The following is a 15,215-nucleotide window of genomic DNA, read 5'->3' as shown; positions in this document are numbered from 1 at the left end:
CTAGTGACTCTGCTCAGAGAGCAACTGCAGTTGTTCTTCAGCTGATTTAGGAGAAGCAAGGCAAAGCCAGATACACACAACCTTGTTGCCACGAGGCAAGTACTTAATTTATCACTTTCCGACAAAGCAAAACTACAGTGAGGGAGATCTGGGTTTCTTGCAGAGAACATTTCCTAGTGGCCGAGGCACTGGGAAGGATTTCTGGGCAGCCTGGTGGCTCTCTGTCATTAACGGCTCCTGTGGAAGAGTTGAACAGCTATCAGGAAAAAAGGAGAGGTACTCATTCTTGCAATGAGTTGGGATCGATGTGATCTGATGGCCCTCCAAATTTCCCTTCTGTTTATGTCCATCTAGGTGTCTAGATCCGTGTGTGCGTAACATACCTAGCATATACAGTATGTGTGCTTTATAGATGCTATCAAGAAACATGCAATGCAAATATTAACAGTAACAGTTACACACATAAATCAGCAGGGGATTGTTTTTTACCCCCCTGGGCTTTTTAATTATTTTCACAAATCAGAACGACTGGCTCTCCCTGGGAATGAATACCCAGGATGCGCTGGCAATTTCAGGCAGGAGACAGCAGCTGTTTTCTCAGGGAAGCCCGAATCCCTTGCACCAAATAATGGTCCCTGAGAGACCCCCCTGCATGCAGCACCGGCAAGTACTGTGCTCCAGTGCGGAGGGGCACGTTACCAGCACTGGCTCTCTTTCCCTGCCCAGGTGAAACATGTATGGACAACGCACTGAAACTGGACCCGAGGAGACCAGAGACCTGGAAGGCTCCCTTCAGCCCCAAGGGGGGTGGCTGCGGGGCCGCCATGCGCTCCATGTGCATCGGGCTGCGTTTCCACCGTGCTGCTGAGCTGGACACGCTGGTGAAAGTCAGTATTGAGAGCGGCCGGATGACTCACCACAATCCCACCGGCTACCTGGGCTCTCTGGCCTCTGCTCTCTTCACTGCACTTGCGGTGAATGGCGTGCCGCCCCTGGCCTGGGGGAAGCAGCTGCTGGATGTGCTGCCGAGTGCAAAGGCCTACGTGCGCAGTGCTGGTTCCTTTGTGGAGGAGAACATGAAGCACTGGTGAGCTGCTGGGATAGGTTCTGTGGGAGCAAAGTGAACCTAGAGCACAGGAGGGCGAGCTCCGTTCGTTCCTAAGCTTGAGGAGTCACGTTATGGTGGACTCTGAGGAGGAGGAGCTGAGGGCTGAGATCGCTAAGGTTGAAGAAGGTTGCCATGGGATCCAATGGGCTTGGGAAAAATATATCTAACATACAAATGGCAGGTTTAGTGTCACATAGCGTTTTTTGGACCTGATATAAGGCAGCCAGGCTTTTCATCTCAGCCATGATCTGATGAAAGATGAGAAGCAGGGCTGGGGAACAGAACCAGGCATGGGGCTGAGCTCAGTCTGAAAGTGGTAACCAAATGGGGACGTGCACCCAGTGTGGCTCTGCACAGAGGCACTCTGAATCTTATGGGTGACTCAGTTCTCGGTCTGAGCCTTTAAATCCTTTGAGGTGACAGCGGCAGGTGCTAGGCTGCCTTCACCCATGTGGCTGAAGAGAGGGGAAATCTCAGTGCCTCTTACTGTAAATCCTGTCCCTTCCAACAACAGGGGATGCCTGCCATGATGCTGAGCTGCTGCTCCGGGCTCTTTTGGAGGCATGTTTTCAGGCAGTCAGGCTGTATAATTTGGCAGCAGGACTCCTCTTATTGTAGGTTCAGGTTGGAAATTAGGAAACATCTCTTCTCAGAAAGAGGCAGTGGGACAGGCTGCCCAGGGAGGTGGGAGAGTCACAGTCCCTGGAGGTGTTCAAGAACCGTGTGGATGTGACCCTGAGGGACATGGCTAGTGGGCATGGTGGGGATGGGCTGGTGGTTGGACTGGGTGATTTTAGTGATCTTTTCCAACTGCAATGATTCTGTGCTTCTAGGTCTTACTTTGAAGAGCAATGGAAAGCGTACCTGAAAGAGAGAGGCATCTTGGACGGGGTCTCGCCACCCACTTTCCCCTCCAAGTACGGTGTGGAAGAGAGGGATTCTTTTTACACCTCCCTCAGCTACAGTGGCTGGGGGGGCAGCAGTGGACATGATGCCCCCATGATTGCCTACGATGCACTGCTGGGTGCAGGGGACTCCTGGACAGAGCTGGCTCACCGTGCTTTCTTCCATGGGGGAGACAGTGACTCCACTGCTGCCATTGCAGCTTGCTGGTGGGGGGCCATGCACGGCTTCCGTGGCATTGCCTCCTCCCTCTACTCTGACCTGGAGTACAGGGAGCGCCTGGAGCAGGTGGCCAAGGAGTTGTACCGTATTTCCCAGGTTTAATATATTTGAGGGTAGGTCAGGATGAGGCTTGCATTTTCTGTCACTGTTTTCGCTTCAGCAGGAAGACCATTTGAGGGCTTGGTGGGGGTTTGGTGGGAGCATGCAGCAGCATACCCAACCTGCAAGCAGCTGAGCTGAAAATTCCCTCCTCCTCTGCTCCTCAAGCAGAGGAGCACCCACTGCAGCGCTGCCAGCAATGCTCCAGCAGCTGGACAGGCAGCAAAATGCACACAAGCTGCCCCAAAACAGGGTCCTCCCACTCTAAGCATGCCAAAGAGGGTCAGGGATTCTCATGCCTGACTACAGGGCTGGCAGAGATGCTTTGCAGTAAACCAGCGATGGCTAATACAAGCTCATTACCTTGTACTGTACTGTCAGCAAGAACTGTCACCAGCTCTAAAAGCTCTCCTCTTCTGCACAGTGATTACAACAGATATTGCCCCAGACAGCCCACTAGGGAAGGGAGCAAACAGCCAGTTGCCTCAGGAACAAAAAAGCCTTCTTACCTGATTATTTTAGCAGATTGCATTTTTTTGTTTGTTTTGTATGAGTGTAGAAAGAAACAGAAACTCTGCTGCTACATCTCGAGTGCATTGTGCAGCTTCATGGCACTATTGCTCTATGTGTAGGAATGTATCATGCTCAGTTCAGTTAACAGGGGATGTAGGCCCTAGTGACCACACCTGTATGTGTGGTATGGAAGATAAGGTATGGAAGATAAGGTATGGAAGATAAGGGTGGGTATAAAGAGAACATTAGGAGGTTGCATTTTACATCAACTTCAGTAGCTTCTGTAGTCAATTATACTTATCTGCTTACAGCAACGATTATTTGTGTTAATGGTTATTTGCTTACCACTTACCATGTATTACTCCATTAAAAAATGTTTCTTTAAATCCAGACTATTGCACAGTAAAATACTTATTATTCCAAGAACAATTTCAAAAACAGCGTGTCCCATTCAATACATCACCTTGGAATGTCTCTGTTAAACACTATTTTCCACTGAAGAAGGGGATGGGAAGGGGGAGTATGCTGGGAGAGCCAGAGGGGACACGGTGCCCATAGGCTCCACCTGGATGAGTGGTGAAGCACTGCTGGGGAGGATGGAGTTATTGCAGTGGAGAACAGGGCTGGAGGGAAAGGCTGCCCAACATGGGGAGTTGGCTCTGGAATTCAGCACACCGTTATGCAGAGACTGTGCATAAAGGCGCAATGAAACCCCAGATCAGACAAACAGCAGCAGCAGTACGAATCACAATTTCAACACAGTTTACTACAGTTCTCGGGTGTGTTGTATAAAACATGTTTTAGTGCAACATAGTACAAAGTTTTTTTTTGTTCTTTAAAAAAAAATCCCAAACATTTTTCCGACATCATGCATGGATAAGCTATCTCTCTTTCATCTTGGGTTCATAACAGAAAGTTACAGCAGAGAGAGTGGTCTGAAAAGCTTAATGTTGAAACTCATTAGAGTCCGCCTATAAAAACAGAGACGTCTGAGACTGGGCAACACACTGCCAAAACAATGAAGAAACGTCACTGGCAAGGTACTTTCTGGACCATCACAGGTGCCGCTTCCTGGCAAAACCTGGGCTCGGTGCAAGAGCTGCTGGGCTGGGGAGGGATGATTTTTGGCCATGGGGAGGGGGCCAGAGGAAAGCCCTCCACCGGAGCCCTGGTCTGGGCAGTGCTGTTGGGGCAGCAGGCTGGGAGAAGGAGCTCGGTTCAGATGCAGCGCATGCGCTGGAAGAAGAGCTCCTGCTGACTTTCTCTTTTTCCTTTAAAGCTGAAATGAATTGCAGTTCCTGCCCTGGAGCAGTATGTACAAGAGACACTACATTTATGAAACAATACCCACTGGCTGCAGCTGCTGTTGTTCGTGTCATGGTTCTTCAGTTCCATTCACTTTTCATCCCACTCCTCTCTTTGCAGTTTTATCCAGAAAGGGAAGACAAGTGCGTGGGTGCGTGGTATGTATATATATATATATATATATATATATATGTATATATATATAGAACTGTGATATTATGCATAATTATGCATATGGGGCCAGTAAGCAATTATGTCTCAAGGAGAGAGACTCTGCAGAGGGATGAGTTAAATTTGGGCTTCTCAGCAGAAGAACCAAATACCATTCTTGTGAAGGAGTAGAGGTGGTCGACATCAAAGGTCTGGTGGGCTCCCCCATCGCTGGAATGGGACTGTCTGCATCCATGTGGGAAGATGCAAGCTCCTCTTGTAGCTCATCTTCTAGAGAATGTGCTGTGCAGATCTCCCACCTGAGGCTTCACCACCTCCAGAATATCAAGGCATTGGGGATCAACCCATGAGTGCTACAGAGCATCTGCTGAAGTTCCCTTCTCTTCTCAAAGAGCTGTCTGACCCTCCTGAAGAGGACAGCAGCTGTAGGCATGGCACCTCTCTCAGACGAGGCAGGGGGTCTTGTAGTTGCACCCATCTGCCCCAGTTGGCTTCAGCCATGCTGCAAAAAAGAAATGGCTGGATTTGCCAGGAAGACATCAAGGAAGACAACAAAAGGCCGTTTTTGGCAAACATTTTCTTCCGCCAGACAAAATGCTTAGGGTGTATCGGGGAGGAGGCGGTTTCCTCCACAGGACACAGCAAGGGTACTTGGCAGTATGGGGTACTCGAACACAGGTGCCCCATTTGGAGAGAGCCCTGGTTTGCTTTGTGAGAGCCATATCTTTCACAGAAAGAACAGCATTTACTGTCACAGAGGTGGTGCACAACAAGAGCAGATGACTTTGCCAGGAGAGAGGTCATATGATGAAATGGTTTCTCCTCCTGAAGTCCTGGAGATGGCATACGCAGACACACACATAGGAGATTTCTCTCAACCCAGAGGGACATGGGAGCCCCCAGGGAGTAAATGTGCCGCAGGCCCCTTATCCAGTCCAAGCTCGCACTGGGAAGCAGTGCAAGGTGTGGGAAACCCTGGTGACACGAGGTTACCTGCATATCCTCACTGTGTGGCTGCGAATGGGCTCCTTGGTTGAGCCACCCAGGGAGTGGAAATCCAACCTCTGGTACTTTCCCCCTTTCTTTAGTCACTACTTTGGTCAAGTTGAAGCCTTCAGAGACTGGATCCAGCCACCCATCCCAGGCAAGCAGGGCACAGAGGGGAGCTGCCTTGTCAGAGGTGGCAGCATAGAGACACGGAGAAGCCAATCTCTGGTATGCTGGACCGTAAGAGGACTCTCTTGGCAACCAACAAAGTCAGAGCTTTCAGGTATCTTCCTTCCATCCCCTCATTCAGTTCCTGGAGATAAACAAAATTGCTTCTGTCCTCATTGTGATGCACTGAGCATTCAGCTTCTCCAATACCAGGAAATGCTCCCAAAAGGTGAAATGCCTCCTCCTTAGAGAACAGTAATGCGGAGGCACAAAGATGATGAGGACAAAGCCAGTTTTGAGATGGACTTCCTAATACCCCAACCTGCCCGTTAGGACGTGGTCCTGGCTTTATCTGACATCAAAGAGGGAGTGGCTGGCTCAGCACACCTTGGGAAAAAGACCTTCTTCACCATGGCACAGAGTAATGGGAGGAAAAACAAGGTCTGTTTTGGTAAACAGACACATTAACCTCCATAGAGATGGTCCCAGGACCAAAAGCACCCTGGGAACTTCTTGCTCTGTGGAGAGAGGGGGAAGCCTACAGCTCTTCAGGAGACTAAACAGAAACGACGACAAAAAAGTAATGTCCCAAAGGACAACAACTGATGGGATCAAAAATTAACAAGAGGAACATCTGCTATGTACAGCAAACGCACAGGCCTCCGGTCTGTCTCAGTGGCTGGGTGCGTTCTCACAGGTGCTGGAAGAAGCCTCAGACCTTCCCATCCACGCTGGCTGTGCGCTCCACAGAGCTCAGCTGCTGCATTGGAGCACAGACGCTGAAACAACTGAAACATGAACAACAAGAACCACTCTTCCTCAGGGCTCCTGGCGTGCCTCTGCCTCTCTCTCTCTGCATGTCCTCCTGAGAGCCTCTGCCCCTTTAGTCTATGGTTCCTGGGTGGATGCTGAGCACCGGTGGCTCTAGGCAAGTGGGTGAGTAGTTGAGGTGCGGCTCTTTGATCCACAGCAAGGGAACCCCATTCTTGCCCTCCGAATTCTTGCTGGAGTTCCGGCTCTTGAACCGCACCAGGAGGATGGTGATGATCAAGATGCCGAAGATGGGGAATGGGTAGAAGAAGACAAAGTAGAAAAGGGCATCATTGGAGCAGATGACAGACTGCAGGGTGGAACCTGAAAAGATGAAGGATGTCACATTTTACACCTTCTCTGCAATGCAACAGCCTACAAGCTTTCAGAAACATAAAACCAAATGCTTATTAATCTATATCAATTCAGGTGATTGCACTATGAGAAAGACATCAATACTGGAAAACGAAGTACCAGAAGAAAGGCATTACAGGCCATGTTTCAGGTTTATCTCCCGCTAAGAGTTTCATGAGTGCTAGAGAATTCCCTAGAGAAAGGGTGGGATGCGTGGGGACATCGCCTCTTCTCACCTGCATCCTGCACATGAACAGCAACTGTGCCTGACTCCTCCTCAGCCAGCCGGTACCACACGCCGCTGGGGTCTGCCAGCCACTCCTCCACACGGCACGAGTAGTTGCCTGTGTCAGTCCCACTGGCCTGCAGCACTGTCAGGCGGAAGAGCACTGCTGAGAGCCGCTGGAAGCACAGGCGGTCCTGCCAGCGACCTGTCCCGGAACTGAAGATGGTGTCACGGCCCACGCTCAGCACCTCCTCCTTTCCCTCCTCTTCTTCCTTCTCTTCCTCTTCAGCACGGCCACCCACCTCTTTGGCTCGGAGGTTGTACCACGTCACTGCAAAGTGAGACTCAGGGCTGGAACGGGACAGAATAGTGCAGTCCAGCTGGAAGGACTCCCTCTCCTGCACTGTGAGGTTGGCAGTGGCCGTGTCCACCTGCAAGGTGGGCTCTGAGATAATGAAAGAGGAGAGGTGAGTGTGGAGCAAAATGCTGTCTGCAAAGCCACCTTTTCCCAGCACAAACACATAATCACAGAATCATTAAGGTCAGAAAAGACCACTAAGATCACCCAGGCCAACCATCAGTCCATTCCCCCCATGCCCACAAACCACATACCTCAGTGCCACATCTACCCTTCTCTTGAAAACCACCAGTTGCAATGCCGGTGCAACTCAGGCAAAATCCAAAAGCTTGACACAACCTGCCGAGTCCCACAGGCACCCGTACTGCCAACCCCACAGAAGCAGCATCCTCAGCTCGCTGTGCTCTGCCTGGCCCAGAGCCAAAGTGGAGCTTGCTAACTGACAGCTCTGTGTTGCTGCAGCTCACACAGATACACTAAAGGATGTGCCGGGAGGTATCAGCAGGCACTGAGGAGTAATCACAACTGCTCAGCTGCCAGAGCACAGTGTATTTCACTCCACTCTTAGCATGCCCAAAACTGCCCAAAGGACTTGAAAAATCACTATGTCTAATGCGTGTGAGGACAGATTTTTTTTTTTTCCAGTGAGTAGGGAAGTTAATTAGTTAATAGGCATCTCTGCAGAAATGACCGCAGAACAAAAACAGCAAGGACGCTTCCTAACGTTTCTCTGTTTTTTTTTTCTTGCTGCAAGGCTAAAGGGATGTTTTTAGCTAACTGAGATACAGTAGCCAGAACCTAAGATGAGTTGATTAAAGGCTGACTTCAGGAGCAATTAACATCTGATTTAGTCATCCTGCCAGGGAACGCATACTCTGGGGATCACAATCAGCCCAGATCTAAGCTTTCATTTAAAGATTAAAAGCCCCTTCTAATGCACGAGTTCAGCACGAAGGGCAAGGCAGCAGCTCACTGAGAGGCTCCTTTCTTCTCTAACACTGACAGCAGGGCAAGCCCTACCTCTTGCAGGTAGCTGGGTGGGAGAGGGCCCTGTGGGAGAGGACACCAGGTACTGCTGTGCCCCAGAGTGAGGTCTACAGGCTGTGGGTGCCCTCCCCAAGGAGAAGGAGAATGGGCTTTGCACTATGGCACCAGTCCTATATGTTTTCCCTGTGGAAAATTTTCATTAAGGCCAGAGCTGTTAAGGCTGTAGGCAACAGCATTTTCAGCTCCCATCTTCCTCAGGAGATTCCTACAGGAATGAGGTAAGCCTTGAGATTTCAGGGACTTCTGAGGTAAAAAGGAGGAAGGGAAGGAAATGGCTTGTCAAAACAAACAGCCTCCCCCATCTCAGCAAGTTAAACAGAAAGAGAACTGCACTCTGAAGATGCCGAGAGGCTTTTTTTTTTTTCCCTCTTTGCTCACAACTATGGTACTGGAAAATGAGTATGGAGATCCTCACTAATGAGATGTGAGTCACAAGCTATCTATTTTTAAATTCAGTCATTTTTTAGGTACCGCCTGCCATGAAGGAAAAACAAACAACAACAAAACACTTCATACATATCTATATATCTTGAATTAGTGCACCCCCAACTCATCCTCTTCTTCCCACTCCACATCTTCCCACAATTCAGAAAGGGTCTAAAGGATTTCCCCTCATACTCAGCCCCTCATCCACTAAGTCTGGCAATGTTTAGCCTGAATGAGGAGCTGCACTCACACTGTGCAGGCACACAAGGTACAGGGACTGCCCAGGGGCTCTGGGGACCCTCTGCTGAAGCCATCTCACACAGAGAAGCTTTGAGAGCAAGGACTTTGAGAACAAAAGCTGGGCTGTCCCCTGAGACAACTCTTGCTCTGCAGCATAAATCTTCTCTGCAAGGAATTATAGCAAAAACCTTCCCAGAACTGTACTGTTTTGCCAGCTCTGTGGCAGAGCTACATGGTTGACACCGTGCTGAAATGTGCAAGCATATAGCACCAAAAGATACTTGAAGAGTGCATTTTTTTTTAAAAGCTGGAAGGTACCCAGCGAGTCAGGACTACAACTTTTGTTGGACATACAGCCTTCTTTTCCAACAGGCATTTAATATGGAGTCACTTGCCTCAAAGCTAGAGAATCTGTATTTCCCAAGGCAAATTGTCCTTGCCTCTTGTTATTTATTATTAAAACTGACAGAACTGGAATTTTCTCCCTGCTTTGAAGTTCTTCAGCACTTTTTCCCCCAAAGTCAAAGGAAAGTATGAAAAACATCCTGATCCCTGCCACTCTGAGTCTGGACATGGCCAAAACAGTGTTATGGAACAGAGGCTACCTGAACCACTATTATGGCTGAGAGGGGGGCCTCTCATGCTGCCTGGCCAACAAGTATCCACTTGTTCATACTGGCTGGCTCTTCCTAGCCAGTAACCAGTTGCCTGGTCTCAACCCACAAAGCCATGGAGCTGCATGCCCTACATGTGCTTCTTTACCTGTGGGACAGGGAGCAGCATCATGCCAAACTGCCTGCACATCAGCAAATGCCTTGATTCCACTGCTGCTTTCCTCCTATGCAAGGACCCTGCGCCTTGGGCACATGTCTGAGAAGCACAGAGTGCTTCTGTTGTCTCACTTTCAATCCAAATGTGAATAACATCTAAAGTTTATTCTACTGAATTTGACAAATGTGCTGTTAAAAAAAACAATAATAATACAGGTGTAGTGGTGACAAAAGCTTAGATAGATCTGGGATATGTCTACAGCATGCTTCTTTCCGAAAAATAAGGGGGTAATGAAGACAGCCAAGAAAGTGTTGTCATGGCCCAGAGCACAGTGCTCCCACCCTCTGCCCAGACCCACCACCAGTGACACACAGATGGTGCCCTGTTGCACTGATCCAAGAGGGCACAGAACTTCTCAAAGCCAGTGGCATGAGACCCTCCTCACCTGGCTGCTTCACGATGAGGGTGGTGAGTCCAGAGAGGTCCTCTGCCCGCTTATACCAGCGGTCGCTGGGGTCAAGCAGCCACTCCTCCACACGGCAGTCATAGGCCCCGCTATCCCGCACAGTGGCGTTCTGGATGGAGAGGAGGTAGAGGCCCGGTGATGGGCTCTCCAGGTGGAGCCGGCCCCGTAGATTCCCCAGTGTTGCCAGGTCCCCGTAGCGCAGAGTGCTCTGACGGCTCAGTCGGGCCACGGCTTCCTTCTCTGGATGGCCTGGCCGCCAGACGTACCATTCCACCTGGAGCTGTGAGGAAGGGCTGGTCCGGCTGCTGACCTGGCACTCTAACATCACCCACTGGTTCTCCAGCACTGTTATGTTTCTGTGGGTTTGGTTCACGTGCAGGCGGTTATCTGCAGGAAAGGACCACACACACACACACAAAAAAAAAAAAATAAAAAAAAATTAAGATTATGATCATTTAGTCAACTGTCAACTCATCACCACCATGCCCGCTAACCACTTCCCTCAAATGCAAAGTGACCAAAGGCTGCAAGGGTCCTTTGTCTCCCCACACGCCTTTCCCTCAGGTCTACAATCCTATAGTGTGATGAAGAAAAAGAGGAAAAGGAGGAAAAAAAAAAGAAAGAGAGAAGGAAAAGAAAATAGACTGGAGTTCTTCAGGGCCTTCTGACCATTTGGCATGGAAAAGTGGGAAACCCCACTTTTTTCTTCTCCTACTAGGTCCTGGGGGGTCCCGAAAGCATGAAACTTCGTGAAGAGAGGTCACACCTCAATCTTCTCACATTTTCCTGTTGTGGAAGGCACGAGCCTGGTCACACCCCAACCAGTAAGCTCTCCTGCTTTGGGAAAAGGGAAAAAAAAGCAGAGGAGGGACAGCTGATTATAGGGAAACACCACTGCAAAACAAGAAGTGGCACAAGGGCAAAGTCACACAGTGTTTCGCTGCACTGGGAATGCCCCTGGTTTCTGCTCCATAACTTCATTGATACAGCAGGAGTGATTGCAATCAGCTCTTTTATGCAAAATGACGTGTGGTACACTCCTAATTCCTTCACGGCCTCGATGAAGGGGCACAGCTTGGACTTTCCTGGTACAGTTGCCGCAGTAAGCAATTGGCACTGCACAGTGAGAGGTGGGTGATGAAGAGGAGGGGGCAGATAACAGTTTTCCCCTCCTGGACTGCCCCACAGCCATCTTGGGAACTTGCAGATGGAAACAAGCAGCTGGGACCAGCAATGAACAGTGTGCTCTGGCACTCTGTGTTCCCTGCACAACCAGGAGAACAAACACTTTGGGCATTGGCTGTGGACCATACCCGATACCCTTCCCACACCCTTTCAGATATAGTCTACACAGAGCTAGCCAAATCCAGACAAGAGAAAATTCACTTAGCATCTCACTCTGGTCCTGCTATCCAACTGTTTCCTCCCTTCCTGAAGGATTTTCTTTTTCTGAAATAGGGGCAAGCAGGAGCACGGCAGGCTTCTTTGTGAAGTAATGACGCTCTGCCTCAGTATGCATGGGGTGCAGACTGCTCTCAGAGATGGTCCTTGCCTCTCTGCCTCCCCTCTTTGCATGAAATCAGGGCTCTGTCCCCAGCTTATGCTGGCCTGTCATTACCAGAGATGTCCTTTACCACAGAAACCACCACCAGAGCAGATTTCTCCCCTCCTGGCAGCCAGCTCCCCCACCTCATTAAGCTCATTACTCACATCTCATGCATACAGTGCAGAGGGAAAAGAGATAAGACTCTCTATGCCTGCCAAGATACAGACTGTGCAGCAAAACATGACAATGCTTTCCTAGGCAGGCACACAGCAGTTCTTTCTCATTAGGTCGCTAGCTGACACTCTTGCTACATGATGCTCTTGCGGATAAAGAAACCAGGTTGGTTACCGCAGCTTTTCTGATAGAGGGAGGCTGACATCCTTCATGTGGGACGCTGGAATGTACATCAACCCAGCCTAAGTGAAGGAGGGTCACAATGCTGGGGGAATGTCCCTTTGTGCAAGGATGAGGCATGAGGATACAAAGAGTGGGTGACAAAGCTGAGAGGCAAGTAGAGTGGGGGACCTCAGCTGCTCAGCATGAGATGTGCACGAGAGCAAGCGCTCAATCAACCAGGGAGGAAGCCACCAGCGCGCTGTGCAGTACCTGGCTGCTTGACGGTGACCTCGGTCCGTCCCGACACCTCCTCCGCCAGCTTGTACCAGGCGTGGTTGGGGCTGAGCAGCCACTCCTCCACATGGCAGTAGTAGCTGCCGCTGTCGCGGACCTCAGCCCGCTGGACCGTCAGGCTGAAGAGCCCTCCCGACGCCGAGCGCTCGAACTGCAGCCTGCCCCGCAGCCCCTCCTCCTCGGCGTAGGTGCCGTACTCGAAGGCTGAGCTGTGGGTGGTCTTCAGGATGAGCTTGCCATCGGCGTCGGAGGGCTTGTGCACGTACCACAGCACGGCAAAGTGCGAGTCGGGGCTGGTTTGGGATTTCACCGAGCAGTTGAGCGGGATGGGGCGGTTCTCCACCAGGGTGATGCTCCGCTTTGACTTGCTCACCTGCAGCTTGGTCACTGCCAGGGGGAGACGAAGGAAGGTGAGAAAAGGTGAGGCACGAACACAGAAGAGAAACTCACCTGTTTGGGGAGGACTCTAGAGCTCTCCCCTAGCTGCATGTGTGGCTGCACTTGCCTGGGTCCCACTTGCACTGGACTTTCAGAACAAAAGCATTTAGATGTCCTCTCACCAAAGCTCTTTTTTTTGCTTTCCTTCTACTTCTGCATCCTCCCATCAGGTCCTTTCAGCAAGAGAGTTGCTTTTTTCATAGTTTCTCCTCTAAAATCCTTCCTTTCAACTCACTGTGGTCTAAGGCACCAAAAGTAGCAAGAAGGCTACACCCAAGCTCAACTTCCCTGTCTCTACAACGGTTCTCTAGACACAAGGGCGAGCTTTTTGACGATGAAATCACACAACTTACAGCTTATACCAATGAGCTGTTGAGTAGTTTCACAGAAAACCATTTCCGGGAAGAGTGAATTAAACAAGCCTCTACTGCTGTCACACTGGCGGGACAAGTAACCCACAGACACACTACAGCCAAGGAAGTGGTCAGGACTGCCAGCCCCAGGTCCACCATGCATTGTGTAACCTGAGAGAAGCCGCAGACACACCACTGTTCTTGCTTCCCAAGCATGACGACAGTCCCCATCCTGCTCGCTGAGTGGTCACAGCATCAAGGACAACATTAGGTCTTGTCCATGTAGGGAAGAGAGTGACACTGGTTTCCAATTTCCCCCTCCCTGTAGGAGCAGACAGAGCCTTCCCCTGCACGTGTTCAAGCAGCTGCAGTGAGTGTGGACCAAAGGCACTGCTGCTTGCAGAGGATACAAGGCGCCCTCATGTGACACTTGCACTGGGTATGCCCTGGAGGAAAGCTCACCAGCTAAAGGGCAGAAGAGACATGCAGTTTCTGCCCCCACTTTCGCCTGAGTGTCGACATTCAGGCATAACTGATGAAGGGTGTCCCAATAACAACCTATAATGGTTTGCGATAGCTGAGACGCAGAAGGCCCATAGCACTGTGCTGTTCCAGCCAGCCCATCTGGACCCCTCCCAGCTCCACCACCACCTCGCATGGCTGCACCCCTTGAACAGGGGGCTGCTGAGTGAACAGTCCCCGTGCACAACTTGCCAATCTCTTAATGAAACCCAGTGGGTACCAGAGGCACGACATGAAGCGCAGCACTACAGGCACAGAATACTGAAATCTGCCAGGGGAGCTGTGCAGATCCATGCCCTGGAAACCTGGCCCACGCATCCCGTGTTTGTAAGGAAGACACGCTGCCTCCTCTCTCACTTCAAATTCTGCCTTCCTTCCAGCTTCCCCTGGACCCCAGGGTCTCAGATGCCTGCTGGCACAAGTGATGAGTGACGAGTCCAGGGGGACAGAGGGTACACACAAACAACATCAAACAGAAAGGAGAAACTCCTGCTATAGTGACACTCTGTGCTTCAATACAGTATCAGAGATAGGCATCCTGGTAACTCATTCCCCTGGAGCCCACCCTGCCCACGGCATTAATAAGTATGCTAATAAAGCCTGGATGGCTGTGTTGCGGGCATGGCACGCAGACAGTGGAGGGAGAGAAGGAGGGAAAGCAGCCCCTTGTTCTTCCTCTTTAAAGACTTCAACTTAATGGAGAAATTTAGCATCACATCACTGTATTTCTGTGGCACCCCCCCCACCCGATGCACACCATGCATCCATCCCCTTTGTTTCAGCCCAGGACAGCAGCCTCAGCCACCCGCCCATTCCACCTTCTGGGCTCTTAAGGAAGGTTATTTCAGGCATTAATCAATCTTCTGAGTCCCCGAGAGAGGAGCCAATAACGTGGAAGGTGATGCTCGGCAGCTTCCTTTCTCCCCCAGCCCCCTTTCCAAACAGTTTATTTTTAATTGGTGCTGGATTATTTTCTGCAACCGTTACTAAGGAAACCTCTGTTACTATAGCAACTGTGTATGTTAAGTCAGTAGCCCTATATCTATTAAAATGCAGCATATACACACATGCTGTATGTGGTAGGGTTGCTCAGCACCAAGATATGTGTTGGAATTGGTGCTACCCCAGTGCCCAGGCCTGCAGCGATGGGACGATGACTTCTGCAGTGCTTCCCATGGGACAGAAGGGCCCGCAGGGAGCCACAGCTCTGCCATACTGCTAGTTAAGATTGCTTCAGTGCAAAGAGAATCTCATCATGCCCCGTGCGATTTGCCAGGTCATGTTTAAGTTACCACATGACATGGAAATTGCTGTAGTTGCTGAATGTGACATCCCAGGCACTCAGCCAGCCAAACCTTGCACTCTGACACTGGGAAACTCCCTTTCCTGGCCTGGGGATGTATCTGGGCATAGAGCCAGGAAGGGGCTCAGCCTCTACCTGCTGAACTGATACAGGCTGCCCCAGGGCACAGCATGCTCCACTGAGCACCCAGTGAGTTTGTGGGTGCCCCCTCTCAGGAGCCATTCGAGGCCAAGCTGGATGGGGCTTTGA

General features: G+C 50.5%; 2 protein-coding genes across 4 annotated transcripts in view; one reads left to right on the top strand and one right to left on the bottom strand.

Annotated features, from left to right (window-relative positions):
- Positions 1-737: 737 nt before the first annotated feature.
- LOC149919872 (ADP-ribosylhydrolase ARH1-like) lies at positions 738-6,345 on the top strand. Its single transcript, XM_090140796.1, has 4 exons — positions 738-1,087; positions 1,942-2,318; positions 5,256-5,388; positions 6,174-6,345. The coding sequence occupies exons 1-4, from the start codon at positions 738-740 to the stop codon at positions 6,343-6,345; spliced, it is 1,032 nt and encodes a 343-aa protein (XP_089996922.1).
- IGSF3 (immunoglobulin superfamily member 3) overlaps positions 3,591-15,215 on the bottom strand; it is a 91,560-nt gene continuing 79,935 nt past the window's right edge. For all 3 annotated transcript variants that reach the window (XM_090120737.1, XM_090120728.1, XM_090120738.1), the window contains 4 exons: positions 12,327-12,737; positions 10,154-10,561; positions 6,877-7,311; positions 3,591-6,610 (listed from right to left, as the gene is read on the bottom strand). In XM_090120737.1, coding sequence (XP_089976863.1) covers positions 6,360-6,610; positions 6,877-7,311; positions 10,154-10,561; positions 12,327-12,737 — 1,505 coding nt within the window. In that variant the 3' untranslated portion in view covers positions 3,591-6,359. The remainder of the gene's footprint in view (positions 6,611-6,876; positions 7,312-10,153; positions 10,562-12,326; positions 12,738-15,215) is intronic.

The sequence above is a fragment of the Phasianus colchicus genome, chromosome 1 (assembly GCF_987193195.1).
Source record: "Phasianus colchicus chromosome 1, bPhaCol1.hap1.1, whole genome shotgun sequence".
Taxonomy (NCBI): domain Eukaryota; kingdom Metazoa; phylum Chordata; class Aves; order Galliformes; family Phasianidae; genus Phasianus; species Phasianus colchicus.
The sequence above is the reverse complement of the archived record's forward strand: the minus strand, read 5'-3'. Positions and strand labels throughout refer to the sequence as shown.

Coding starts and splice junctions, on each gene's coding strand:
- LOC149919872 (XM_090140796.1), top strand. CDS start 738: ATGGACAACGCACTGAAACTGGACCCGAGGAGACCAGAGACCTGGAAG. Junction 2,319..5,255: donor GGTGGCCAAGGAGTTGTACC/GTATTTCCCAGG, acceptor CCCCTTATCCAG/TCCAAGCTCGCACTGGGAAG. Junction 5,389..6,173: donor GAGTGGAAATCCAACCTCTG/GTACTTTCCCCC, acceptor GCGTTCTCACAG/GTGCTGGAAGAAGCCTCAGA.